At 41.9% G+C, this 27,825-nt stretch overlaps 2 protein-coding genes across 3 annotated transcripts in view; both read right to left on the bottom strand.

The window, feature by feature from the left end:
* LOC308528637 (cytochrome P450 2C19-like) overlaps positions 1 to 27,825 on the bottom strand; it is a gene marked incomplete at its 5' end in the record, with an annotated part of 83,140 nt that overhangs the window by 13,997 nt on the left and 41,318 nt on the right. Inside the window, 5 exons of one of the 2 annotated variants that reach the window (XM_081104355.1) lie at positions 3,924 to 4,100; positions 5,228 to 5,388; positions 9,693 to 9,842; positions 9,997 to 10,159; positions 12,449 to 12,706. In XM_081104355.1, the coding sequence (XP_080960481.1) occupies positions 3,924 to 4,100; positions 5,228 to 5,388; positions 9,693 to 9,842; positions 9,997 to 10,159; positions 12,449 to 12,616 (819 nt within the window). Of the gene's footprint in view, positions 1 to 3,923; positions 4,101 to 5,227; positions 5,389 to 9,692; positions 9,843 to 9,996; positions 10,160 to 12,448; positions 12,707 to 27,825 lie in introns of those variants that run through there. The other variant, XM_081104356.1, reaches the window with a different exon arrangement.
* LOC308529149 (sterol carrier protein 2-like) lies at positions 314 to 3,232 on the bottom strand (the record flags this gene model as incomplete). The annotated part of the gene is made up of 2 exons (XM_081105179.1): positions 314 to 720; positions 3,223 to 3,232. The coding sequence occupies 2 exons, from the start codon at positions 3,230 to 3,232 to the stop codon at positions 314 to 316; spliced, it is 417 nt and encodes a 138-aa protein (XP_080961305.1).

Here is a 27,825-nt window from a genome sequence, read left to right as displayed (position 1 = left end):
CAATAGCTTTTGTTTACATAGTTTTTGGATTTTGTTGTTCCTAATTTTATTCTGGAACTCAATTTTATCCCAAACCATAATTACCATATGAACATTTTAACACACAATTGTATGCAATTCAGCAAAGCAGTAGTACACCATCAGGCTCTGTTCACCCAGAGCTTAGGGAAAACAGGATTGGTCACACTCAATTAAAAACAAATCTCATGCTATTTGCCAATGCATGGGTTCAGTCTAAGTTCTGGCAGTGAAATATGTGGATGTATATTTGTAAATCTCATCTTGATTTTCAAAGGTAGACACAGGAAGTTCTTCACAGCTTAGCTTTGGCTGGCTGGAGCTGAAGATTTTGTAACTTCATAGCCAGATCCATGTTGCCAGTGATTTTCAATTTACCTTGAAAGAAGGCCGACTGAGGATTCATTTTACCCATCATCAAAGCCATCAAGTCCGAGTCAGCCATTGTGACTGTGCAGTCAGCCTCTTTATCTGAGTTGGGAAGCACTGATCCTTTGCCATTCTTCACATCCACTACCCAGGTGGCTTCTTTACCCCCAGGGCCATCCTTCACCTTAAAGGCCAAAATACCGCCATTTTTCTTCACAAACTGTTTCCCTGCTTCTTCAAGCTTCTTTTCAATTTTCTTAAAGACAAGCTTTGCCTTAAATCCTTCAACTGCAGCACTGATTGGAACAGCCTCAATTTGATCAGTTCTGGCAGCTTTGAAAAGCCCATCTTGAGATTGTGACAACTACAGCTCCTCCAAGGCTTAAATTATGCTGCAGAGCCGCCAAATTCATTTATTAAATCTAGTAGTTTTTTGGTGGAGTCTTTAGGGTTTTCTATGTACAATATCATGTCACCTGCAAATAATGAGAGTTTTACTTCCTTCTTTCCCATGTGGATGTCTTTTATTTCTTCTTTTCTGATCACTGTGGCTAGGATTTCCAGTACTATGTTGAACAAGAGGGGTGAAAGTGGACATCCCTGAATTATTTCTGTTCTTAAGGGAAATGCTTTTAGTTTTTGCCCATTGAGTATGATGTTTGCAGTAGGTTTGTTATATATGGCCTTTATCCTGTTGAGATATGCTCCCTCTATTCCCACTCTGCTGAGAGTTTTTATCAAAAATGGGTATTGGATTTTGTCGAATGCTTTTTCTGCATCTATTGATATGATCATGTAATTTTTGTCTTTCAATTTGTTTATGTGATGTATCACATTTATTGATTAGCAACTATTATACCAGCCTTGCATCCCTGGAATGAATCCCACTTGGTCATGGTGTATGATCTTTTTAACACATTGCTGGATCCGATTTGCTAATATTTTGTTGAGGATTTTAGCATCTATATTCATCAGGGGTATTGACCTGTAATTCTCCTTCTTTGTAATGTCTTTACCTGGTTTTGGAATTAGGGTAATGCTGGCCTCATAAACAAAGCTTGGAAGTATTCCTTCCTCTTAGATTTTTTGGAATAGTTTGAGAAGTATAGGTGATAGTTTTTTTTGAATGTTTGGTAAAATGCCCCTGTGAAGCCGTCTAAACATGGGCTTTTGTTTGGTGGGGGTTTTTTGATTACTGCTTCTATTTCATCAGTTGTTACTGGCTTATTCAGGTTTTTTGATTCTTCCTGATTCAATTTTGGGAGATTATATTTTTCTAGGAATTTGTCCATTTCATCCACATTGTCTAGCCTGTTGGCATATAGTTGTTCATATGTATTTTCCTACAATTCTTTGTATGTCTGTGGTGTCAGTGGTTATTTCTCTGCTTTCGTTTCTGATTTTATTTATTTGGGTCCTCCTTATTTCTTGATGAGTCTGGCTAATGGTTCATCAATCTTGTTTATCCTTTCAAAGAACCAGCTCTTGGTTTCATTGATTTTTTTGTATTGTTTTTTAGTCTCTATATCATTTATTTCTGCTCTAAACTTTATTATTTCCTTCCTTCTACTTACTCTGGGCTTTTCTTGTTTTTCTCTTTCTAGTTAAGTTGTAAGGTTAAATATTTTATTGTTAATTTTTCTTGTCTTTTGAGGTAGGCCTATAATGGTATGAACTTCCCTCTCAGGACTGCTTTTGCTGTGTCCCCAAAATGTGGGGTTGTTGTGTGTTCATTTTCATTCCTTACCAGTAAGTTGTTTTTTTTTTTATTTCTTTTTTGATCTCGTTGGTAACCCATTCATTATTTAGTAACATGCTCATTAGCCTTCATGTTTTTTAATGTTTTGGGGTGTTTTTACATTAGTTGATTTCTAATTTCATTCCACTGTGATCTGAGAAGATCCTTGATATGATTTCAGTCTTCTTGAATTTGTAAAGACTTGTTCTGTGTCCTAACAGGTGGTCTATCTTTGTAAATGATCCATGTGCACTTAAGAAGAATGTATATTCTGCAGCTTTGGAGTGAAATGTTCTATAAATGTCAATTAAATCCATCTGATCCAGTGTGTCCTTTGTAGTCACTGTTTCCTTGTTAAGTTTTTGTCTGGAAGATCTATCTAGTGAAGTCAGTGGGGTGTTAAAGTCCCCTACTATGACTGTATTGTTGCCGATCTCTCCGTTAAAGTCCTCTAGAAGTTTTTTTTTTAAATATATTTAGGGGCTCCTATATTGGGTGCATATATGTTTACCAGGGTTATAGCCTATTGTTGGGTCAATCCCTTTAGTATTATGTAGTGACCTTTGTTGTCTCTTGTGATGGCCTTCATTTTAAAGTCTATTTTGTTGGATATGAGTATTGCTACTCCAGCATTTTTTTCTTTTTCGTTTGCATGGAAAATTTTTTCCCATCCCTTCATTCTCATTCTGTGTGTGTCTTTTGTTCTGAGGTGGGTCTCTTGTAGATAACATATAGTTGGGTCATGTTTTTGTATCCATTCAGCTACCCTATGCCTTTTGATTGGAGTATTTAATCTATTTACATTCAGGGTTATTATTTATTGCCATTATATTTCTGTATTTCTTTAGCCTTTTTTTGGTGCGGGAAGCTCTTTATTTGACCATCTATTTTGAATGATAGCCTTGCTGGACATAGTAATCTTGGTTTCAGATCCTTCCTACCAGTCTCTAGGCGGTCTCCACTTTATGTCCTTGGTTATCAGCGTTCTCTCCAGCTAGTCTCCCATTGATTATTCAGGATTTTTTTTTTTTTTTTTTTGTATTTTAGTTGCAATTCCAGTTTGGTCCTGGGAGCGTGTCTGTGTAGCATCCACTTACTCCACACCATTTTTAATCCAGTCAATTGATTTTTTATGAGGGTACCAAGGCAATTCATGTGCTGAAAAATAGTCTTTTCAACAAATGGTGCAGGATTCATGCCTATCGACACCAACTTCCAACTCGATTCCTATGCCAATTCATTTATTTTACATTCAGTTAAGGCTTGTCTCTTCCATCCACCTATTTCTCACCACAACCTCTACACCTCTATATACACCACTCACCCTTCTGAATCCTCTCCCCTGTCCTTCACTATAAATATATTAAGAGTTATTTCCAACCACTGGATGTGCAGGAAGCCCAGCAAGGTAAAGCCATGCTTTTCCATTCTCTTATAAACTGTGGGCAAGGTCATGTCCATGTTCACATCGTGGCATGCTATTCTGTATTTTCTAATTTGTTTGTAATTGTTTCTGTTTTCACCTCAGGCATCATTCTGTCTCTCCTCAGGTAAATTATTAGTACCTAAAATGCAGGATTAATGTAGTCCACTTATTTAACAGTTCACTGTTTATTTAACAACCTATAGAATATCTTCCATATTGCTTGGTGTAGATTCATGCACACTATATTTCCTTAAGATGCTTGTCAGAATTACTTGCCTGACCATTGAAATGTCTCTGGTAAATACAAAAAGTATTCAGTGAACCACAAGATGCACAAGTAGTCAAATAACTGAATGCTTGTTAACACGTTACCTGCTCCATTTTGATCAGGAAATAATCAATAAAGTCCCGAGGATTGTGAATGTCCAGAGATGCTTGATGTTCCTTTGTTTTCTCTGTAACATAACTTCTTATAAAATCAACATTTTTAAATATTTTGTTTTGACTCCCTGGGAAATAGTCCAGGAGAGCAGGGCAATTGTTGTAGATCTAGAAGAGAAAAGGATAGTTTATCTGATAAAAAACACTTAATGAAGACATATACCATATGCTAAGCCCCAGTCAGAAACTATACTGTAAATATTAATAAAATATGGTCTTCATTTTGAGGGGGATTTCTATTTTACAAATATGTAACTTTCTACACTGATAGGTGTATTTGAGGGTGAAAGTTCTGACCAGAGGAGCAAAGATGATAATCACTTCTATCTGCATACATCATGCTTAGAGTCTAAAACAACAACAGAACTAGAAACAACAGAGGGGAAGGGAGTTTGGGAAAACTGACACAGCCCACAAAATGTAACCTTGCTGTTTCTAGTTCTGTCTAGTAGCCTCAGACGAATCAGTATCTTAGAACTGGGAGGGTCCTGGTGATAACCATGAAACACAACTCAACATTTTATATATGAAGTAACTGTGCACAGGGCAGTTAAGTGACTTCTTTAAGACCACATCACTATCTTTTAGGCTGAGTACAGAACATGTCAACTCGCACAGGGTAAACTTGTGATGTCTGTGTATGGTTCGTACACCATGTACCCAATCATTTTGTCATCCCCCAAACAATTACCTTGTCAGTTAGAATGCCAACTAAACCATCAAATACTCTTACCCCAGTTAGTGTTCCCTAGCAGCATCTGTGGTCCCAAATATTCTCCCTTCTTGAAGGAGTTTTTCTCTTCCTCCCCAAATACATATATTTCTGTCAACTAATGTACTGAAGAAGTCGCCAAGTGTTAACTAATGACAAGACCTGTGGGTAATGGAATCCTTTCAAGAGGAACCCAGAAGTCCATTTAGTATTATAGGCATGATTTTGGGAAGTTATCAAAGTACTTTATGGGAAATTGGGCTTTGGAATTTAGCAGGAATATCCTGGACAGGGTCAATGGGGTTGAATTCCAGATCTGTATTCTGGGCATTTCTTTTCTGGTCTATCATTAAAGGGCTCGGCCCAATTTCCCAGATGAGCACTTCATGATGCTAAGCTCTGGGAAAGGACTATGGCATTCACCCATTCACTTCACGGCTTGGTACACACACAGATGTGGACTTCTTGGAGAAAAGAGCATAAAGGATTCCATAAAGATGTGAAGAAACAGTCTTGGCCTCACCTGAATCCATGGAGAGCTCAGAATCTTGATATTTTCATTAAACCTTTCCATTATGTTTAGAAAAACTTTATCTTTATAATCAAAACGTTTCTGGAAGATAATGGAGCAGATCACATTGCAGGGAGCACAGCCCAGGATAAAAGTGGGATCACAGGGTGATGCTAAAGAATCAGAAACAATTTTAAAACACCATTAGAATATACATATGAAACACTTTGATTATGAAATAGCAGGTAAAGGTAATTTTAGAAACTTTAAATCAAGATCTTACCTACAAATTTCCTAACAGCAAAATATTCAACATGCATAAAATCAATGCATTTCTTTTACCTTAACCTGAGTATATTATTTCAACCTAGCTAGTTAAATAATGGTTTTCTGAAATAAAAAATACTCAATTTATACTCATTGTCTTTATTTGTACTCAAGTACAAATTGTCTTTACTTTTCACCCAAGGTGCCTGTTAATTTGGAAGAAAAAAATAAAGGGGAAAAAACTTTTAAAGAGGCCATTTTTATATACGTCGTAATTAAAGTTAGTGCTGAATATCATTTGTCTGCAAAGCCTGTAGAAAATTAAGTGCTGGTATAGAGAAAGAATAGGGACCCCAATGATATTTTATGTGTGATGAATAATTGAAAGAATAATGTGTAGAAGCAAAAGAGGGGGAGCTATAAAGAGGAAGATTGTGGGTGAATTCATATATTTGAAAGAATAAGTGTAAAGAAGCAGCAAGCATCCTTGTTGCATGACAAGAAAAGCTAATACAAGTGAAAAATTATTATAAAATGGATTTTTTGGCCTAAAATAAAAATGAAATGAGAATTTTTTATTTCAAACATAAATCCCACCTAAGCGAAACAAAAATGGATTTTTTAAAAATCTTTATTTCAATGTTTAAAAAAAAATTTCCTTCCCACCTGGCCAGTGTGGTTCAGTTGATTGAACATTGTCCCATGCATCAAGAGGTCACTGGTTTGATTCCCAGTCCGGGCACATGCCGGGGTTGTGGGCTCAATCCCCAGTAGCGGGTGTGCAGGAGGCAGCTGATCAATGATTCCCTCTCATCGATGTTTCTTTCTCTCTCTCTCCCTGTCTTCTCTCTCTAAAATCAATAAAAACATATTTTTTTAAAAAATTTCCCTCCTAGAGGATCCAAGATGGTCTTGGCAGAGTAGGTAGATGGTACACTCACCTCCTCCCAAGACCAAACTGGAATTACAACTAAAATATAGAGCAATTTGCCTGAATAACCAACTGAAGACTAGCTGAAGAGAAGTCTTATAACCAAGGATTTACAGAAGAAGCCACATTGAGACTGGTAGGGAGAGTGGAGACATGAAAAGAGCTGGTAGCTGAGATTCTGGAGAGAAATCTCAGCTGCAAAGGTTCCCCCTGAGAAGGGTGGGGTGTCAACTGCAAGCCAGGCTGCCCAGCCCAGAGCACAAGAGCCTGGAAGAGGCTCCCATGTAATGTCTGGCTGTGAAAATTAGCAGGAATTCTGTCCACCAGGGGGAGATGGAAGTCTGCTAGAGACACAGGTGCCCTCTTAAAGGGCCAATACCCAAAATCTCATTCATAACCACTAACCTGGGCTCTGGCAGAGGAAGGGAGGGTGGCATGGACTATAGTTCTATGAGGAGAGCCTGGGTTTGTGGCTCTGGGGAGAGATCCACCAGGAACCCTGTGCTCAGTCATTCTCTAATAACACAGACGCCATCTTTCTTGGGTGGTACACTCCCCTGGAGGAAAGCAATAGCCCCACCCCCTGGATTACCTGTCACCCCACCCTGTGGATCTTGAGCCCTACTGAGGAGTTAGCTGCCTGATACTGTAATGTATGCTTAATTGCTAAGAGGGTAGATCTCATGTTATGTGCTTTATACCAGCAGTCACCAACTGGTGGTCCATGGACCACTGGTGGTCCACGAGGTCCAAAAGGTTGGCGACCGCTGCTTTATACTATAAATTTTTGTTTAATGTGGGGAGGAAATAGTAGGACGTAGAATAAAAGGAAATATCTAGTTAGTGACTTCTAGACCAGGTTCTGTTAAACATTCCAAGGCCCTATCTGATTTGGCTCAGTGGATAGAGAGTAGACCCACAGACTGAAGGTCCTGGGTTTAATTCCAGTCAAGAGCAGGTACCTCGGTTGCAGTCTGCCCAGGTCAGAACCCTGTGTGGAAGGCAACCAGTCAACAATGTTTTTTTCTCTGTCTCTCCCGCTCCTTTCCACTCTCTCAAAACAAGAAAAAAATCAATGGAAAAATATCCTTGGGTGAGGATTTTAAAAATATGTTCCAGGGCTCTAAGCTTAAAAAAAACCGTTTTTTTCTTTTTAATTTTCATTTGAGGATATGCTTTTACTGAATTTTAAAGAGAGAGAAAGGAAGAGAGAGAGAGAGAAACATTGATGTGAGAGAGAAACATCGATCAGTTGCTGCCTGTAGGCGCCCCCCACTGGGAACCAAATCTGCAGCCTTTGGTGTATTGGACTATATTCTAATCAACTGAGGCACTTGGCCAGGGCTAAAACAACTTTTATTTTAACCTGATAGGTAAAGGATAATTTGAAAAGCCTTGGGGATTTCTTTGTCTGTCTGTGATTCACAGGTGAAATATGACTTTTAGTGTTTCCTTTCACATAATATGGAAGGAAGAATTTAAAATAGGTAGCCCGGCTGGTGTTGCTCAGTGGTTGGGCATTGACCTATGAAACAGGAGGTCATGGTTTGATTCCCAATCAGGGCACATGCCTGGGTTGCAAGCTCGATCTCCTGGAGAGGGTGTGCAGGAGGCAACCAATCAGTGATTCTCTCTTATCAAGACTAGAGGCCTGGTGCATGAATATGTGCACCAGTGGGGTCACTCAGGCTGGCCTGCGGATCGGGCCAAAACCAATCAGCTCTCCAACATCCCCCAAGGGGTCCCAGATTGCTAGAGGGCACAGGCCAGACTGAGGAACCCCACTGGTGCACGATTGGGGACGGGGAGAGATGCAGGAGGTTGGCCAGCCGATGAGGGACCATGGGAGTGCTCTAGGGCATGTTCAGCCTGTCTAGCTCAGTCGGGATCAGCCGGACTCCAGCAGCATGTTAACCTACAGGTTGGAGCATCTGCCCCCTGGTGGTCCGCGCATGTCAGAGTGAGTGGTTGAGCAGCCTTAGCATATCATTAGCATATTATGCTTTGGTTGGTTGAACAGCTGACTGGACGACTGGACACTTAGCATATTAGGCTTTTGTTATATAGGATGCTACTATCTCTCTTTCCCTTCCTCTCTAAAATCAATTAAAAATATATTTAAGCCCTAACCGGTTTGGCTCAGTGGATAGAGCATCGGCCTGCGGACTGAAGGGTCCCAGTTTCGATTCCAGTCAAGGGCATGTACCTTGGTTGTGGGCACATCCCCAGTAGGGGGTGTGCAGGAGGCAGCTGATCAATGTTTCTCTCTCATCAATGTTTCTAACTCTCTATCCCTCTCCCATCCTCTCTAAAAAATCAATAAAATATAATATATATATATATTTTTTTTTAAATAAATAAAACAGGGTAATTTGTAAACCAAGCCAAAAATCAGTGTCATTTTGACAAAGCACTTTTCAAATCATTACACCAGCTGTGGAAGGCAGATAATTGCCACATACTTGTCACCAAAGTCCCACAGAGTTGGGGCAAAGTTTAGCAACTGAAAACAGAGCCAAATTCTACTTAGAGAAGACAGGATAAGTTGTACTTGATAATGGTTTAAATCTAGTTAAATAAAACATTTTATAACTTGGCATTTTTTTGAATTTTGAAGAATTTTAATGTAGCATGTATTCAAAATACATAAATCAATACAGTGAGTAACAAAAAGTAATTAATGCCAATATGTTTAAAATGGTGCTGTCTCTACAGAGAAATCATAAGTGATGGGATTGTACAAAGACATGCCTCAGCGATTAATACCATAGATGGCATCATTATTGGCTCGAACTATGGGACTGGGCCCTAAAAGGCACTCTTAGAGATGTCTGTGAGGCTGACCATGCAAATCTAGGCCAATGAACTGCAAGCACATGCTACTTGTTACATGCTCCATAAGAGTGCGATGAGGTCATTCCCACCATGTCCACCTGACAAGCATCACCTGGTGAAGTGCTCTGGAATAAATAACCCACATTTATGCTATAGCAAAAACATTGTTCTCTTACTTTGTCAAAACATGACTCCAAACTATTCTTTGTGATTTCAGATGTGAAAATAGTTAAAGTTTAGAGAAAATAGGAACAAATGACCCTTTGTATCCACACTATGCACAATCAAGGCTGTGCACACACAAGGAGCACGGACACACAAAACCTCCCTGACTCTCTGCTTCAGACCCTCACTCCTCCACGGGAGGCTGACACCACACCCATATGAAGGAGTTGACCGCCCTGAAATGTTAAGGTCAGAGTTACAGTGCATAGAATCACCCACCATTGGTTTTCCTCAACTCCTCCACCAGGCAGCGGGCTTCCTCTTGAACACGGTCCTCAATGTTCCTCTTCCCCATGCCCAGATTCCGCAGGGTCATGAGGGAGAAGCGCCGGATCTCCTCCCATCTCTTTCCACTGCTGAAAAGGATTCCTACAAGGAGGGAAACAGAAACTGGTAGGGAGATCCCAGACAAGGAGGAGGAAGCTGACCCTTGGCGTCCACACTGAATGGGCCAAGGTTTCTGTAGAGCTCTTCAAATTCCTATTTTCCATCCTCTCCATCCCTATTCCACACACACACATACCAAACCCTTGGTTAGCTTTCTCAGCCACTGGGAAACTGCCTCTTCCAGAAAACTCCTTGCCCTTGTCGATCAAGGCTTCCTTGATGGCCTCATATCCATGCAGCACCACCATGGGCTTCATGCCAAAGTACACAGTGAACACCGGGCCATAGATTTTTGAGAGCTGGGAAGTGGAAAGGAGATTCAAATGTTAGTCAAAGAAGTCACTATTTGACAATATACTGTGCCTGATTCAGAATGATATTATCATCCTATCTTACGTTTTTACTAGAGGCCCAGTGCACAAAAATTTGTGCACTCATAGGGGGGGGGATCCCTCAGCCTGGGGTGTGCCCTCTCTCAGTCTGGGACCCCTTGGGGATGACCACCTGCTGGCTTAGGCCAACTTCCTGGGAATTGGGCCTAAGCTGGCAGTCAGACATCCCTCTGGCAGCCCGTGGGCCCTCGGGGGATGTCCACTTGCCAGCAGGGAGCAGGCCTAAGCTGCAGTCGGACATCCTTAGTGCTGCTGAGGAGGCGGGAGAGGCTCCCACCACCACCGCTGTACTGGCAGCCGTCAGCCTGGCTTGTGGCTGAGCAGAGCTCCCCCTGTGGGAGTGCACTGACCACCAGGGGACAGCTCCTGCATTGAGCATCTGCCCCCTGGTGGTCAGTGTATGTCATAGTGACCAGTCATTCCCAGTCATTCTGCTGTTAGGGTCAATTTGCATATTACCCTTTTATTATATAGGAATGCCTGTCCAGCCTAGGTGAGGGGCTGATGGCTGTTTGCAGGCTGGCCACAGCCCCCAGCCACCCAAGCTCCCAGTGGAGGCTGGCTGGAAGCAGGCATCTGGGATTATTTGTCTTCTATAATTGAAACTTTGTTGCCATGAGCGGAGGCCACAGCCAGATCAGGGCAGGCGGGAAGCATGGCTTCCTCCATCACTGGGGCAACCAAGACTCCTGCTTGCTCCAGCTCCGTGGCTGCCAGCGGGCCATCTTGGATTGGTTAATTTGCATATAGTTGCTCTGATTGGCTGGTGGGCGTGGCTTAGGGCATAGCGAAGGTATGGTCAGTTAGCATCTTTGTCTTTTATTAGTGTAGATTCTGTGACATGGTCTAGAATATTTCTCAAGTTAATAATTAAATATGAAGGTGATTGTTAACAGCTGCCACTTATGTGCCGGCAACAGCCTGGGTAAATTGTACATGTATTGCAATTAATCTTCAAAGCAGCAGCATCAGCGGTTCATTTGCCCCAATTACCAATAAGGAAATGGATGTCAGAGAATTTCAGTGCATTTTCTGCATCCCCTAACTGCTATGTACAGATTGAAATTTGAGCCTCTGTTTACGCAACCTCAGATCCTTTAGCAATATGTCAATCTCCAATGATCCCACCTGCTCCTTCAGGATCACCCGGGGAGCTCTTGCCATCAGAATTCTGATTCAGTAGCCCTGTGATGAGTACTGGAATCCTATACTTAAAGAAACTCACCCTGGATGATCCCAATACCCAGCCCAGTTCATGATCCTCTGTATTACTAACACAGAAGGAGGGAGCACCACGGGGGCAGTGCCAGGACATGCGGCATCTCATGGACAAGCAGTTTCTTCCACCTTCAGCAGTCCGAGCCACGGGCAGCCACAGAGCTGCTGACTGTGCCCAAAGGATCCTGTTACCAGCAAGCTGGCCCTGATAACTTCTCTCTTTCACTCACACTATTCCTAATCCCAGTTTTTTCCTTGACATCAGGCATAATTGGCTTCCTTTGAGAAGTACAGTTTTCCTACCTATTCTGAACAAAACACGGTGTTTATATAATAGACTAGAGGCCCAATGCACAAAATTCATGCAAGGGGCTTGGCCCTCGCAGCCCCGGCTTCATCCGAAAGGTAGTACAGAAGGACGTCCAGAAGGTCGTTCAATTGTCCAGTCTAATTAGCATATTATGCTTTTATTATTATAGATGACTTCCTTTTTAAATTACATTTATTGGGTGACATTGGTTAATAAAATTATATAGGTTTCAGGTGTACAATTCTATATGTCATCTGAATATTGCATCGTGTGCCCACCACCCAAAGTCAAATCTTCTTCTAGTGACTTCTTGAATGAAATTTCTAATCAAAAACATCTCTCTTACCATTTATCTTCAGCTAAAAATCGCCGTAAATAATGGGGAAACTAAACAGGGCAGCAGCTCTCCCATCTTTTGCTACTTTATTTTTTGATTGTAGCCTACAGAGACCTAAAGTACCTCACCCATAAAATGCATTAGTATTTTATTTCACTGTTCTTATGGGTGAAAAGTCAAAAATAATACTCTATGGGGAGTATTTGCTTCACAATGACATGCGTTAATGATTTTATTTAAACACATATTTTAATAACTCTATTTTATTTAGAAGTAGATGTTAATTTCCTTACCCATGGCAAGCTGCTGGAAGAACACAAAACATACTTACATTGCTTAAGGACTTGCTGATGTTCTTCACATCTAGCTGGAGTAAGTTTCCAATAATTGGGAGAGGAGTAGGGCCAGGTGGAAGTTTCCTTCTTCCAGCGCTCTGTATCCACAGCGACAGGAGAAGCAAACAGGAGAGACAGAGCACCAGGAGCGCAACCGGGCCCATCGTAGCACTCTCTTCCTACTGAGTCTACTGGGAGCTTAAACTCCAAATGCTCATAACACTCCCTGCTACTCAGCATGTGCCTCTTTGACTGGGAGGGATCTAATCAGCTAGATCTAGTTACTTTAATCTTTCTTTCTCCAAGGGACTTTGGTCTGTTGCTCAGTTACAAATCCCCACCCCTGAGATTCTGGTTTAAAGAGTTTGGGGTAAAGCCAAGCTACTGTTATTTATTGTGAAACACCCACATGGTTAAGAACCAGTGAAGTAAATGTTTTGATTAAAAAAAATTGCTCAACATTCTTGCCTGCCCCCACGTGGCTCAGTGGGTTGGGGTGTCATCTGGTACACAAAAAGGTTGTGGGTTCGATTCCCAGTCATGACTGGGAAGGTTGTGGTTTCCATTCCAGTTGGGGCCCATAGAGGAGGCAACCGATCGACGTTTCTCTTGCATATTGATGTTTCTCCCTCTCTCTCTGTGAAATCAATAAAAACATATCCTCATGTGAGGTTTGTTTAAAAAATTGTTCAATATTCTGGATTCACAGATATTGACCAGTTGAGAATTCATACCTTGGGGGGCAATCCTTGTATATAAACAAGTGTTTATCCTTTAATGCTTTATCAAACACTAGGATACTTTGTCCTTGGAAATGAGAGCTTTTTAAAAAATACTAGTATAGCCGTAACCGGTTTGGCTCAATGGATAGAGCGTTAGCCTGCGGACTCAAGAATCCCAGGTTTGATTCTGATCAAGGGCATGTACTTGGGTTGCAGACACATACCCAGTAGGGGGTGTGCAGGAGGCAGCTGATCAATGTTTCCCTCTCATTGATGTTTCTAACTCTCTATCCCTCTCCCTTCCTCTCTGTAAGAAATCAATAAAATATATTTAAAAAAAAAATACTAGTATATATTTTATTGATTTCAGAGAGGAAGGGAGAAAGAGATAGAAACATTAATGATTTTAGAGAATCATTAATCAGCTGCCCCCTGATGCCCCACACTGGGGACCGAGCCCACAACCCAGGCATATGCCCTGACCAGGAATCAAACCGTGACCTCTTGGTTCATAGGCCAATTCTCAACCACTGACCCACACCAGCTGGGCGGATATGAAAGCCTTTTGAAGGACCATACTAACAGCATAGCTAGCTAAACATAAAACTAGGGAACGTAACTCATTAATCTTGAATCCCCAAATTGCATTGCTAGTTAGTTAAGTAAATTTATACACATTTTAACATCAAACTATGCCCCCACCAAAAATAAAAAAAAAACTGAAAAGAGACATTATTAATTTTTATTTTTCCAATGGAGAAAGGAAAACTCAGAACAGGACACCCACCTAGTGTCACACAGCTCCTAAGTCACAAAACTGGGATTGGAAATTACATTTTCTAATGCCCATTGTGGTCCCCTATGGCTGCCTCAAGAACAATTTTAGGAAAATAAAACCAACTCCCCACCCCCCGAACATTAGTTTCTCTGAGTGTGTACCCCACTGCTGACTGGTCACAAAGTAATAAGACTTCATGTTAAATGGAAGGCCTTATTTGACTCCAAGCATTAAAGGGCCTTAGACTCTCAAGAGAAGAAATGAAAGACAGAGATTCTCCCCTCCCCGTCTCTCCATCACTGCAGAGGTGAAAATGCACAGGTAACAGGGAAGAACCCACGTCAGAGAATTTAGGGGGCGGCTTCAAAAGCCCATCACCTCCCACCCACCTCCAGACGCAGTGTTTTCTGTCACTTTGTTGGCCTGTCATTGTCGCAAATAATGGAATGACGCGTGCGCAGCAAGGTAGGGAGGTTTTAGATAGGACCGCAGGCATGGACTCTGGAAGACAGAAGACAGGGAATTCCTTGAACAGACTCACAGCACGAACCAGCATAATGTGCAGACCTCGTCAAGGGGAACATTTAGTGATCATGAGAAGCCAGATGTCAGCGGAATGGCCTACATGATCAGATCACCAACAGTATCGCTGTACGAAGACATAACCCGTAAAGACACCATCATAGTTGCCCTAACTTGATTAGTGCAGCTACTTCTAAGCTCTTCTAGTAAGGAAAATTAAGACCGGTCAAGGCCCCATTTACACGATGTTGTATCCCTCGTGTTAACAGGGAGACTGACAATTTACAGAATTTTCACTTCCATCGCATCTCTTTTGATACACTCAGTTACCTTTGCCTAAGGGAAAGTCATGCCCATTTGAATAAATAGGCGCAGGCCTCGACATTTCAGCACCTTGGCTAAGGACATGATGTCCTGCACTCTTGCTCAGCAGTCAACATTCCGGTCAAGCAAGTTCCCCAGCATTTGCTGAGTGTGCGCTGTGTATGCTCCAGCATTCGTGGCTTACCTTAATCAGCGACTATCAAGTAAACACAAACTGAGTCAATATTGCAGCAGCTCAGGCTGACTGAGCAGGGTCAGAAAAGTTTAGTTTTGAACTTGGGTGAGTTCAGGTCTTGGCCAACCCTCTATCTGGGACTAAGAGCAGCCAGTGTTTGCTTCCTGACTCACACAGCTCTGGACTTTACACGCACCCTGCAACCAAATCTTGGATGAAACAAACCTAGTGGCTCTATTTTCATACAACCACATCAGTCTTTGAGAAATGCCTTACTTTCTGACACAGCCATCGCCTTGTACTCCTGCCCCAGCTCTCTAATTGGCCATTTCTCCGGAGAACCCTGGTTCTCAGTGTGAAATGTGGCTTAGAAGCGAAGACCTGTGCACTAGGAGTGCTCACCGCTATGGGGGTCACAGCCACCAGGCTTCTCGGGAACAGAGATATAATGTGTGTAATGCACGTATGCATTTACTTATTTGATCAATTCCCCTGTGGTCCCAAACTCCTAATTCTGCTACCACACCCTCCGCTGGGTGAGGATATTCTCCTTACACTACTTGGGCTACAATAATCACACCAGGCCACCCCTCCTTGTGGATGCCCCCCTTACCCTGCTGAGGCCCAGGTACTCCCTGCCAGACTGCCCCAGGTATGGACACCGTTTTGCCTCTGATACTCCACCCTGGGGCACCCATCGTACCCTGTTCAGCCTCTGCTCCGCAGGTCAAGGTGCCACCCTCATCAGCACGGGTGGACTTTATCTCCCCAAACCGAGCAGCTTCTCCCACTTGTTTTTGTAGGTGCCCGCCTCACCTCTGCCGGATTGTGATCCCAGGCCTGACTGCCTGTCCATGAGGGTGCCCTCTTCCCTCTCCTTGACTCTAAGTCCGATTGCAAGGCAGCCGCATCCTCTGTACCAATACCCTCCTCTCCCCACTCAAGCTCTGACACCCCAGTAAATAAACAACAAATAAGTAAATCTCAACCATAAAAATCTCAACCATAAAAACAAAAAAATTTAAAATGGATATACAATCGATGTTTCTCTCTCATTCATATTTCACTTTCTCCCTCTCCCTTCCTCTCTGTCTCTAAGAAAATAATAAAAAATAGATTTAAAAAAATTTGCCCTGGCCAGTGTGGCTCAGTTGGTTGAGCATTGAGATCACCGGTTCAAATTCTGGTCAGGGCACATGCCCAGGTTGTGGGCTCGATTCCCAGTAGGGGAGTGCAGGAGGCAGCTGATCAATGTCTGTCTGTCTGTCTCTCTCTTTCTCTCTTTCTGTCTTTCTCTCTCTTCCTCCCCCTCTCCCTCTCTTCCTCACTCCTTCCCTTCCTCCCTCTCGTTTCCTCTCTCTCTAAAAATTCAATAAAAATATATGTAAAATGGACATAAGCCATGAAAGGACAATTCACAAAGAAATAAAAGCACAAGGAGCACATGCAGAAGTGATCAGCACTACCCCAGAGGGACACTAATGAAAAGACTGAGATACCATTCGCACCCGTGAAAAAGACTACATTTTAAAAGACTGAAAACAACAGGAATAGGCAAAGATATGAAGAAGCTATAGCTCCCGTAGTCTGCAGGGGAGAATGTAAAAAACAATCACACCCACTTTGGAAAGGATGGGTGAACTTGACATCTCTGTGACATTTGGGGACGACGGGATAAGCGGCACACAGACAACAGAAGCATCTGCCTCCTCGGCTCGTGGGGCCAGCTGGCCTGACCGTCCTGGGCAACCCAGGAGGGCAAGTTCTGGGGCTTAGGGTTCAACACCAGCTCCCCCTCTGAGCTTCAGTTTCCACATTTGTGCCCAAGGCTCCCAGCCTCCCAGGACAGAGTCCCCTTTCTTGGATTGTGAGCTTGGCATGCGTGACCCTCAAAACCTCCCAGGAGAGTGGCTTTTCAACTGTGGTTTAAGCTGCACGTGGGGGACATTTGGCAGAATCCACAGAGCTCACTGGACATGCTCAGGGAAAAGGAAATTAGCCAGCCTGCACGCAGTCCATACGATGTTTGTATGAAGCATTCCCGTTTTCAGAGCTCTAGAACATTCTGTGCTAAAATTTCTGATTTTCATTGTTCTCACTTCTTTGTGTTCCTTTTCAATTTCTAACATTTTTAGCGGCAGTATTGTTTGATTCATTTTCACATTCTTGTTATTAGTGTTCTTAAAGTATTAAATGGTATGAATTGTCTTCATTGAATAATGTTATCTCTTTATCTGACATGTTATTAGTGTATCCACTGTTAGTATTTTTAAAGGATAGTGCAATATTGACGTTGGTAACTACTTTGATCCAAAGTTTATTGGGGAAGAGTTCAAAATTTCCCAAGCAGTTGGGATATTTACATCACAATTTGTTTTTAATTATTCTCAAATGGGATTATAGAAATTATCTCTATTATGCCATAAACTTTTTTTCAAAACATTAGGATCCTTTGTAGTCCAAAATGGTAAATTTTATTTTATTTTCCTTTAAATTTGTTATTATTTTTATTTAAATTCTTTATTGTTTAAAGTATTACATGAGTCTCCTTTCCCCCCCATTGACCTCTCCCCGGCCGCCCCCACTCCCAGCACATGCCCTCACCCCTCAACTGTCTGTGTCCATTGGTTATGCTCATAGGCATGCATACACGTCCTTTGGTTGACCTCTTACCCTCTCACCCTCCGCCCTCCCTCATAGGTTCAAAATGGTGAATTTTAATTCATATTACATGGCCACATGCTATGGACATTTTTTCACCATTTTAAATTTCATCACTCCTCTATTCTACTTTGACAGGGGTTTTAACCACCTGCTGAGTCAGCAGAACACTAAGTGTGAATCTCCAGGAAGAGCAAATGATGGCTTTCTCTCCTTCCTTCACTCATTTATGTATTCCTCCCACAAACATGGGCCCCTAATCCTGACCAGGCTCTGTCCTGGTTTCTGGTCACTCACCCCTATTTAGTGAGCACAGATGTTAAAAGAATGGGTATGACTATACATGGGCAATGAGGGGGGGTGGTCATTCCAGGCTGAGAATAATGTGCACGGAGTAATTGGTGGCCTTCTGGGACCACAGAGAGCAAAGTATAAGTAGAGAAAAGAAAACGCCAAGGTCGGGGTAAAGGGTGTGTGAGTTCTTTAATGCTTTGGTGCTGTCCACACAACCCTCTGTGGCTTGGTCTGCCCAGTTACCTGTCACAGGAGTGATTCTGGGCATCCAGCTGGAAAGTGTACTTGCGGCAATCACAGAATGAGACACCAAGTCTCACTGTCCCTGGATTTCATAGGAGATGGTGATCTTAGAATTTATCAGGCCTTCAGAAGAAGAGGGATTAGGAGGAGGAGGAGGATTGGAGGAGGAGGAGGAGGAGGAGGAGGAATGGGAAGGAGGAGGAGGAGGAGGAGGAGGAGGAAGAGGAGGAGGAGGAGGAGGAGGAGAAGAAAGAGGAAGTAGTTGCTTCATCCTGTGGGGAAAAAGGATGCAAATGCAGAAGTGTCTGGTGACCTGGACATGTTCAACCCTATGACAAGGTACATCATGTGCACTGTAGTAAAACATCTGGGAAAAGAAAAGCCTCAATATTCAGACTAAGAACAGTTGATGTCTGTTCCTGGAAAAAAAAAAAAAAAAAAAGATCCAGGCTCTGGAAGATGAAACCAATTCCATCAAAACAAAGTGGAAGAAATTAAAACGATGGTGGGCAACTGGAAAAAGGCTCCGGGTTCCAGTGAGCTCTGGGGCCTGAGTGGAGAGTTTGGTTGCTCCTGCAGAATGCTGGCTCAAGACCAAAGTCCTGACAGCTTCCCTGGAGGAAGGGGACATGTAATAACCTTGGAATCAAAGGATGAAGACGATGCTGACCCATCAAAGTACCCAGAAGTTCACAGAGGGATGCTCCAAATTCAAATGCAACATAACAAGAAGAATCCATCCCACACCAACATGGCTGGAGAAGAGAAGAAAAAGCCCATCATGATGTCCAGACTGAGGAAACCTCGATCGAAGGGGCAGATCCATGACTTGAGGAGGAAGGAAATGAAATGACTGAGCCTTATCAACAGAAACAAGCACAGCGAGCACAGCAGTTTGGACTTACCGTCGTGGCAGGCTGTGACTTGGCAGCAAGAGGCGGGAAGTCCTGATGAACCTTGGAACTGATGAGATGAAGACACACAGAAAACAATTCAAAAGTCTCAAGGAAAAGCTGGGAAGAAACTTTTCTTTTTCTTTTTTTTTAAAAATATATTTTATTGATTTTTTACAGAGAGGAAGTTGAGGGATAGAGAGTTAGAAATATCGATCAGCCACCTCCTGCACACTCCCTACTGGGAATGTGCCCGCAACCAAGGTACATGCCCTTGACCAGAATCGAACCTGGGACCCTTGAGTCCACAGGCTGACGCTCTATCCACTGAGCCAAACCAGTTAGGGCTGGGAAGAACCTTTTCATCACAGAGGCAGGTTTCTGGAACTAAAGCCTTGTAAGAGTTCAGGAAGAAACACAAGGAAACTTCAGCCGCAGAGAAGAGGTTGCAAAGAAAAACCTAATTAGGATTAAACTTGAGTTTTTACAAATAATTTATTCTTTTGCTTTTTTCCAAGTTCTTTTTTTTAAAGTCTTCATTGTTGAAAGTTTTATATATGTCTCCTATTTTCCCCCATTGACCTCTCCCCGCCCTCTTCTGCCCCCCGGCACATGCCCCCACCCTCCTATTGTCTGTGTCCATTGGTCATGCTCATATGCATGGATACAAGTCATTTGGTTGATCTATTATTACACTCCCTCGATCCCCAACCCTCCCTGCCTTCCCTCTGAGATTTTTCTGTCTGTTTGATGTTTCTATGTCTCAGGATCTATTTTTGCTCATCAGCTTGTTGTTCATTATATTCTACAAATGAGTGAGATCATGTGATATTAATCTTTCTCTGACTGGCTTATTCACTTAGCATAATGCTCTCCAGGTCTATCCATGCTGTTGCAAATGGTATGAGTTCTTTCTTTTTTTACAGCAGCATAGTATTCCATTGTGTAGATGTACCACCGTTTTTTAATCCACTCATCTGCTGATGGGCACTTAGGCTGTTTCCAAAGCTTAGCTATTGTAAATTGTGCTGCTATGAACATAGGGGCGCATACATTCTTTCTGATTGGGGTTTCTGACTTCTTGGGATATATTCCTAGAAGTGGGATTATTGGGTCAAATGGGAGTTCCATTTTTAATTTTTTGAGGAAACTCCATACTGTCTTCCACAGTGGCTGCACCAGTCTGCATTCCCACCTGCAGAGTACTAGGATTCCCTTTTGAGTTAAATGCTAAGTTTGTTTTCTTTTACCCATTATTGTTTTTATATAAATACTAGGGGCCTGATGCATGAAATTCATACAAGAGTAGGCCTTCCTCCCACCAGCTGCTGGCACTGGCTTCCCTCTGGCACCTGGGACCCGGGCTTCCCTCTGGCTGCAGCAGCACCCGGGATCTGGGCTTCCCTTGCAGCCCTGGCTTTGTCTGGAAGAACGTCCGGTCTAATTAGCATATTACACTTTTATTATTATAGATTAAAACCATACATTTTCCTGAATATTGAGTTTAAATCTGTAACACATTTTATGATAGTGTGTTTAAAATTTTTTTAATATGGGTGTGTGTGTATATGTATATACATATAGATATGTATATATATATATGATCTGCTTTCTAATAAAAATGCTTTTTGTGGTTAAATCTTTTAGTAACTTCTAATTTTATTACAGCCTATCTAAAAAACAAAGTCTTTATGCTACTGATCATTTTCAATTTATCAGTGTTTTCTTTTCAGCCTATTACGACCTATTTCTGTAATATCCTATATAGACTTGCAAAGAAAATGCCCTTGCTAATTATTGGTATAGACTTCATACCTCATGGTTCAAGCTTATCATTTTAGTTTTCATATACCTGCTTATTTGCCTATTTGATTTCACATAATGTTAAAATTTCTCGTTGCAATTGCCAGTTGTTGTTATGCTTATAATGGTTATATTGCTCTATTGCCATATGCCTTGCTATAAAAATCTTTACCCAGAATTCAATTTTGTCAGATATTAAGCTGCTATCTTTCTTCTGGTTCATACTTACTTGCTGAGCATTTCCTTTTCAGTCCTCTTATTTTTCTTTTCTATGACTTCTTGCTTTCAAGTTTATTTTCTCTTACTAGGGGCCCAGTGCACGAATTTGTGCACATTGAAAGGAAATTAATTAGAAGGTGGCCGGCATGGTGGGACTGGGCGAGAGGGGCCAGACATGCCCTGGAGCCAACCTCCTGCGATCCCCTCCCGGTGTCTGCGGACTGAGCGGGGTCCCTCCGGCAGGTGGGGTCCTTCAGCCTGGCCTGCGGGGATCAGGCCAAAATGGGCTCTCTGAAATCCCCCGAGGGGTCCCAGAGTGCAAGAGGACGCTCTGCAAAGTTGCAGTCGTACAGGGTGTGGAACACAAATGCAAATGTGCAGTAAACCAGATTTGGGGCCGACAGTGCCCCAGCAACAACATAACTCATGGATAAAGGTGGAATTGCATGGACCCGAGAGGAATCGGGCTCCCTCCTCTCTGGTTTCAGGGTGCATCACCCAAGAACGGCTGCTATCAAGTCACTGAGGCTCGGCAGCTCCTATATCAGTGGTTCTCAACCTTCCTAATGCCGATACCCTTTAATACAGTTCCTCATGTTGTGGTGATCCCAACCATAAAATTATTTTCGTTGCTAATTCATAACTGTAATTTTGCTACTGTTATGAATCGTAATGTAAATATCTGATATGCAAGATGCATTTTCATTGTTACCAATTGAACATAATTAAAGCATAGTGATTAATCACAAAAACAATATGTAATTATATATGTGTTTTCCAATGGTCTTAGGCAACCCCTGTGAAAGGGTTGTTTGACCCCCAAAGGAGTCGTGACCCACAGGTTGAGAACCACTGTCCTACATTGAGTGTCTGCCCCCTAGTGGTCAGTACATGTCATAGCTACCAGTCGGACAAACATTTAGCATATTAGCCTTTTATATAGAGAGATAAATGTATTACTGGATTTTAAATATAAAATCTTATTTTTAAATTAAAAGTCTTTCAATTAGTGAGTTAGCACATATGCATTTATGTCAATTACGGTTATACTAGAGGCCTGGTGCATGAAATTCATGCATGGGGAGGGGGTTGACTCAGGCCTGCACCCTCTTGCAATCTGGTACCTTTTGGGGGATGTCCGACTTCCAGACATCCCCCTGTAGATCGGACCTAAACTGGCAGTTGGACATCCCTCTCACAATCCGGGACCACTGGCTCCTAATTGCTCGCCTGCCTGCCTGATAACCCCTAACCACTCATCTGCCTACCTGATTGCCCCTAACCACTCACCTGCCTGCCTGATCACCCCTAACTGCTCACTGGGGGTTGGGGCCAGCCGGGGCGAGGGACCATGGTCGTTCTAGTAGTTCCATCATTTCTGTTGCTGGGCTTTTATTATATAGGATTTGAAGAATTCTGCCATTTCATTTCATATTTTTAATTGACTTTAATCTTTTTGGGCTTTATACTTTACTCCTCTTTATTGACAAAAAATGTGAGTCTATGTTTGGCAAACATTCTGAGGCCGTCTTTGCAGAAGGATATATTTATGTCCTACCATTTGACAACTTGTCTAAATATAACATTTTAGACGAAAGCCATTTTCTTTTCAAATATTACTATTATCCTCTTGAACCTAGTTTTTAAAAGTCTGGTATCAATCTTTTTTTTTTTTTTTTTCTTTTAATTAAATCTTTATTGTTCAGATTATTACATTTGTTCCTCTTTTTCCCTCCCCATAACTCCCCTCCTCCCAGTTCCCACCCCACCCTCCGCCCTCACTCCCCACCCACTGTCCTCATCCATAGGTGCACGATTTTTGTCCAGTCTCTTCCCGAATCTCCCACACCCCTTTCCCCCCCAAGAATAGTCAGTCCATTCCCTTTCTATGTCCCTGATTCTATTATAATCAACAGTTCATTCTGTTCATCAGATTATTTATTCACTTGATTCTTAGATTCACTTGTTGATAGATGCATATTTGTTGTTCATAATTTGTATCTTTACCTTTTTCTTCCTCTTCCTCTTCTTAAAGGATACCTTTCAGCATTTCATATAATCCTGGTTTGGTGGTGATGAACTCCTTTAGCTTTTCCTTATCTGTGAAGCACTTTATCTGACCTTCAATTCTGAATGATAGCTTTGCTGGATAAAGTAATCTTGGTTGTAGGTTCTTGGTATTCATCACTTTGAATATTTCTTGCCACTCCCTTCTGGCCTGCAAAGTTTCTGTTGAGAAATCAGCTGACAGTCGTATGGGTATTCCCTTGTAGGTAACTGAGTTTCTTTCTCTTGCTGTTTTTAAGATTCTCTCTTTGTCTTTTGCTCTTGGCATTTTAATTATGATGTGTCTTGGTGTGGTCCTCTTTGGATTCCTTTTGTTTGGGGTTCTCCGCGCTTCTTGGACCTGTAAGTCCATTTCTTTCACCAGGTGGGGGAAGTTTTCTGTCATTATTTCTTCAAATAGGTTTTCAATATCTTGCTCTCTCTCATCTTCTGGCACCCCTATAATTCTGATGTTGGTACGCTTGAAGCTGTCCCAGAGGCTCCTTACACTATCCTCGCATTTTTGGATTCTTTTTTCATTTTGCTTTTCCGGTTGGGTGTTTTTTGCTTCCTCGCATTTCAAATCATTGACTTGATTCTTGCGCTCCTCTGGTCTGCTGTCGGGAGTCTGTATAATATTCGTTATTTCAGTCCGTGTATGCTTAATTTCTAGGTGGTTCCCCAATATACGATCGAGGGTCTCATTAGTTTTCTTGTAGATCTCATTAAGTTTATCGGCGGCTTCTAAACAGTTCTTGAGAGACCTTAAAAGTGTGGTTCTGAACTCTATATCTTCCATTGACAATTTTGTCCTGTTTCTTTGTCTCCGCATTTTGTTATGCTTCCTTGGTGCACCCCCTAGTGGTCTTTGTGCGCAGTCTTATAAACCTTGATTGTTGTAGCTAATACCAGGGAGGGTTTGACCTCCAGGCCAAGTGGCTATGAGAATCAGCTGTGTCTGCAGTGAGAGAACTTCTGTCCTCTAGGGAGGTGCTAATCTAGCCTTTGCCTGAGGCTATCCGGCAAATGCCTCTGTGCAGGGCTTGGGCGGGGTGGGTCGAACAGGATCAACAGGGTGGGCCGGAGAGAGCAGTGATGGCGGCTCTCAGTCCTGTCCCCAGGGGCTCTGCCTCTCTGAGTCCCAGCAATGGCTGCAAAGCTCGGAGAGAAAGCTGCACTCGCTCTGACCGAAGCCAGACAGTCCCGCTTCTCCCGTTTGAGTCTGGGTCCCTAAAGACTCGCCCGGATCTGGAGCTCAGAGTCTGCGACTCCCTCCCGATTGAAAACGCCAACCGCGCCCTCCGCCGCCAGCCCGCTCCGAGCACTCCGCACCTCAGAACTTGACTTCAGCACTGCGCCTCCTCTGAGTGTCTGTATGCGTTTCTCTTTCCTCCTAGTTGTAGGACTTCCACTCAGCCAGCGTTCCTGTGGTTCTGGGTGATGTCCCTTCCGTTTTTTGGTTTCATTTTTGAAGTAGTTGTTCAAGGCAGCAAACTCCGGCGTTAACCTATGCCGCCATCTTGGTTCAACACTCTGGTATCAATCTTATTCTTATTCCTTTGTAGGTGATCTCTTCCTCTTTGAAAATTGTTGGACTTCTCTTTACCTTTGGTATTCTTAAAATTCACCATAATGAGTCTGGTTTGGAATTTCTTCTTATCTCTTGTTTTGTACTCTTTTGAGCCCTTACATTCTTGGAAGTGTATCTTCATTCTTTATTCAAATATTTTTTCTGTTTTAATTTTCTCTATTATTCAGATGTTGGTACTTTTACTTCCATCCATCATGTCTCTTCAACTTTAAAAAATACATATCTTATCTCTTTAATCTTGCCTGCTGATTTCTGGAAGTTTTTCAATCTGATCCTACCAATCAAAAGACAGTCCAAGATTACATTGTTGAAATAGATCTAGCAATACATTTACTATGAGACATTACATAAAAAAAAAAATTTAAAAGATGACACACAAAAACGGGAATGATGTTCCAGGCAAATGTGAAGTGAAAGAATGCTAACGTAGCAATATTAATAATTGGAAAAATAGAATTCGTATGAAAAGTGTTCCTGGGGACATATTACATATTGACAAAAGGAATACATATGTATCTAACAATATAGTTCCAAAACATATAAAGCCCAAGCTAAGATTGTTAAATCTGCAACTGTCATTAGAGATTTTAACATATATTTCTCAGAAAATAATTAAGCAGAGCAAACAGTTGAAAAATAAGCAAATATTTAGATTTTCATAGTATTTAGTCAACAGGAACATATTGCAGAGAAATTTATCCTCAACAATCAGGAAATATACATTCTCTTCAAGTACAAATGGAAATACTTACACAACTGACTATGTGCTAGGCCACAAAGAAAGTACCAACATATTCTAAAAAGTTAACTTCATGCAAATGATGTTCTCTGGCTATAACAAAATACAGGGAGAAGGCAATAATAAAGGAAACTTTAAAAAAATTCATACCTGCAAACTAAATATACAAAGGAACTCGTGGGTGAAAGAGGAAATCATAAAAGTTAGGAAACAGAATTAAATAATGGTGAAAACTCTACCTGCCAAAATTTGAGATATAGCTAAAACAGTATTGAGACAAAATTACATCGATAAATACTGTTATAAAACAATAAACACAGAAAAAAAGCACTGAAGATGTTGCTTGTTTTATTTTTTTCCAGACAACCTAAGTTTATTTTTAATTTTTATTTATTAAAAAAATTCTTTATTGGCCCTGGCCAGTTTAGCTCAGTGGATAGAGTGTCGGCCTGTGTACTGAAGGGTCCTAGGTTTGATTCTGGTCAAGGGCACATGCCCCTGTTGCGGGCTCGATTCCCCAGTGGGGGGTGTGCAGGAGGCAGCCAACCAATGATTGTCGCTCATCATTGATGTTTCTTTCTCTCTCCCCTTCTCCCTTCTTGTAGGGAGCAGCTATAGGGTTAAGCCTTGGACTAACCTGTTGGCAAAGCCACAAACCAGTCCCAGCTTAGAGGGCACAGCCCTCTTAGCATAATTAAGCTTGACCTTATGACGCTCCCTAGATCTTATCTGGGTAGCTAATGGGCTGAGGGAGATGGAGCATGTGCTGCCAAAACAAGTGAAACTCACAAGAACATTGTAACTATGGTTACCACTACCTGTTTACCTCTGGCTATAAAATAAAGGCTCAGCTTGCTGTTTGGATCCCTCTCTGTGGCCTTAGCCAGGCACAGCTTATTCTCGTTGTCTTTTCTACATCCTTCGCCACCCTGCACCCCTCTCGGGCTAACCGAACCCTTGGCTGTGCTGGCATGACACACCTTCCTTTCTGAAATCAATAAAACTATATTTAAAAAATCGTTATTGTTGAGAGTATTACATTTGTCCCCCTTTTTCCCTACACTGCCCCCCTCCATCCTGTTCCCACCCCAGCCAAGGCCTTCAACCCCGCCCCCATTATTTGTGTCTATAGGTAAGGTATTTGGTTAATCCCTTCCAATTTTCCCTCCCCCCTTCCCTCTGAGAGTTGTCAGTCTATTCCATGCCTCTGATTCGATTTTATTCACCAATTTATTTTGTTCATTAGATTTCTTATTTATTTTGATTTTTAGATTCAGTTGTTGATATGTATTTGCTGCCATTTTATTGTTCATATTTTTTTTTATCTCTTCTTCTTAAAGAATACCCTTCAACATTTCATGTAATACTGGTTTGGAGGTGATGAACTCCTTTAGCTTTTTCTTGTTTGTGAAGCTCTTTATCTGACCTTCAATTCTAAATGATAGCTTTGCTGGGTAATGTTGGTTGTAGATTCTTGATATCCATCACTTTGAATATTTCTTTTCTTTTTTTTTTTTTCACTTTGAATATTTCTTGCCACTCCCTTCTGGCCTCCAATGTTTCCTTTGAGAAATCAGCTGACAGTTGTATGGATGCTCCCTTGTAGGTAACTACCTGCTTTTCTCTTGCTACTTTTAAGATTCTCTGTCTTTAGCCCTTGACATTTTAATTATGATGTGTCTTGGTGTGGGCCTCTTTGAGTTCCTGTTGTTTGGGACTCTGTGCTTCCTGGACATGTAAGTGTTTCTTTCACCAGGTATGGGAAGTTTTCTGTCATTATTTCTTCAAGTAGGTTTTCAATATCTTGCTCTCTCTCATCTCTTTCTGGCATTCACATAATACAAATGTTGATATGCTTGAAGTTGTCCCAGAGGCTCCTTGCTCTATCTTCCTATTTCTGGATTTTTTTCATTTTGCTCTTCTAATTGGGTGTTTTTTGCTTCCTCATCATTGATTTGATTCTTGGGACTTCTCAACTTTAATGTTGAATCCCTGTAAATTATGTTAGTGTATGCTTTTTTCTGACTGGTCCTTTTCCATGTCTTTGACTTTCTCACTAAGATCCTCAGTTAACCTTATAACCAGGGTTTTGAACTCTGTATCCTAAAGTTTGCTTGCTTCCATTTGTGACATGTTTCTTTGTTTCCCCATCTTGGCTGCTTCCCGGTGTTTGTTTCTACGTATTGGATAGAGCTGCTATGTCTCTTTAAATTGTTTGAGTGGACTTGTGTAGTAGGTGTGCTATAGGCCCAGTGGCTTAGCCTTCCCCGTTATGAGCTGGGCACTCTAGGTGCGTCCCTCTGTGGGCTGTGTACACAGTCTTGTAGTTGAGACTTGATTGCTGTTGGTGTCACTGAGAGGAA

Source organism: Myotis nattereri (assembly GCF_964212035.1).
Source record: "Myotis nattereri genome assembly, chromosome: 13".
Classification (NCBI taxonomy): domain Eukaryota; kingdom Metazoa; phylum Chordata; class Mammalia; order Chiroptera; family Vespertilionidae; genus Myotis; species Myotis nattereri.
Note: the sequence above shows the minus strand (reverse complement) of the source record. Positions and strands in the feature narration are given on the sequence as shown.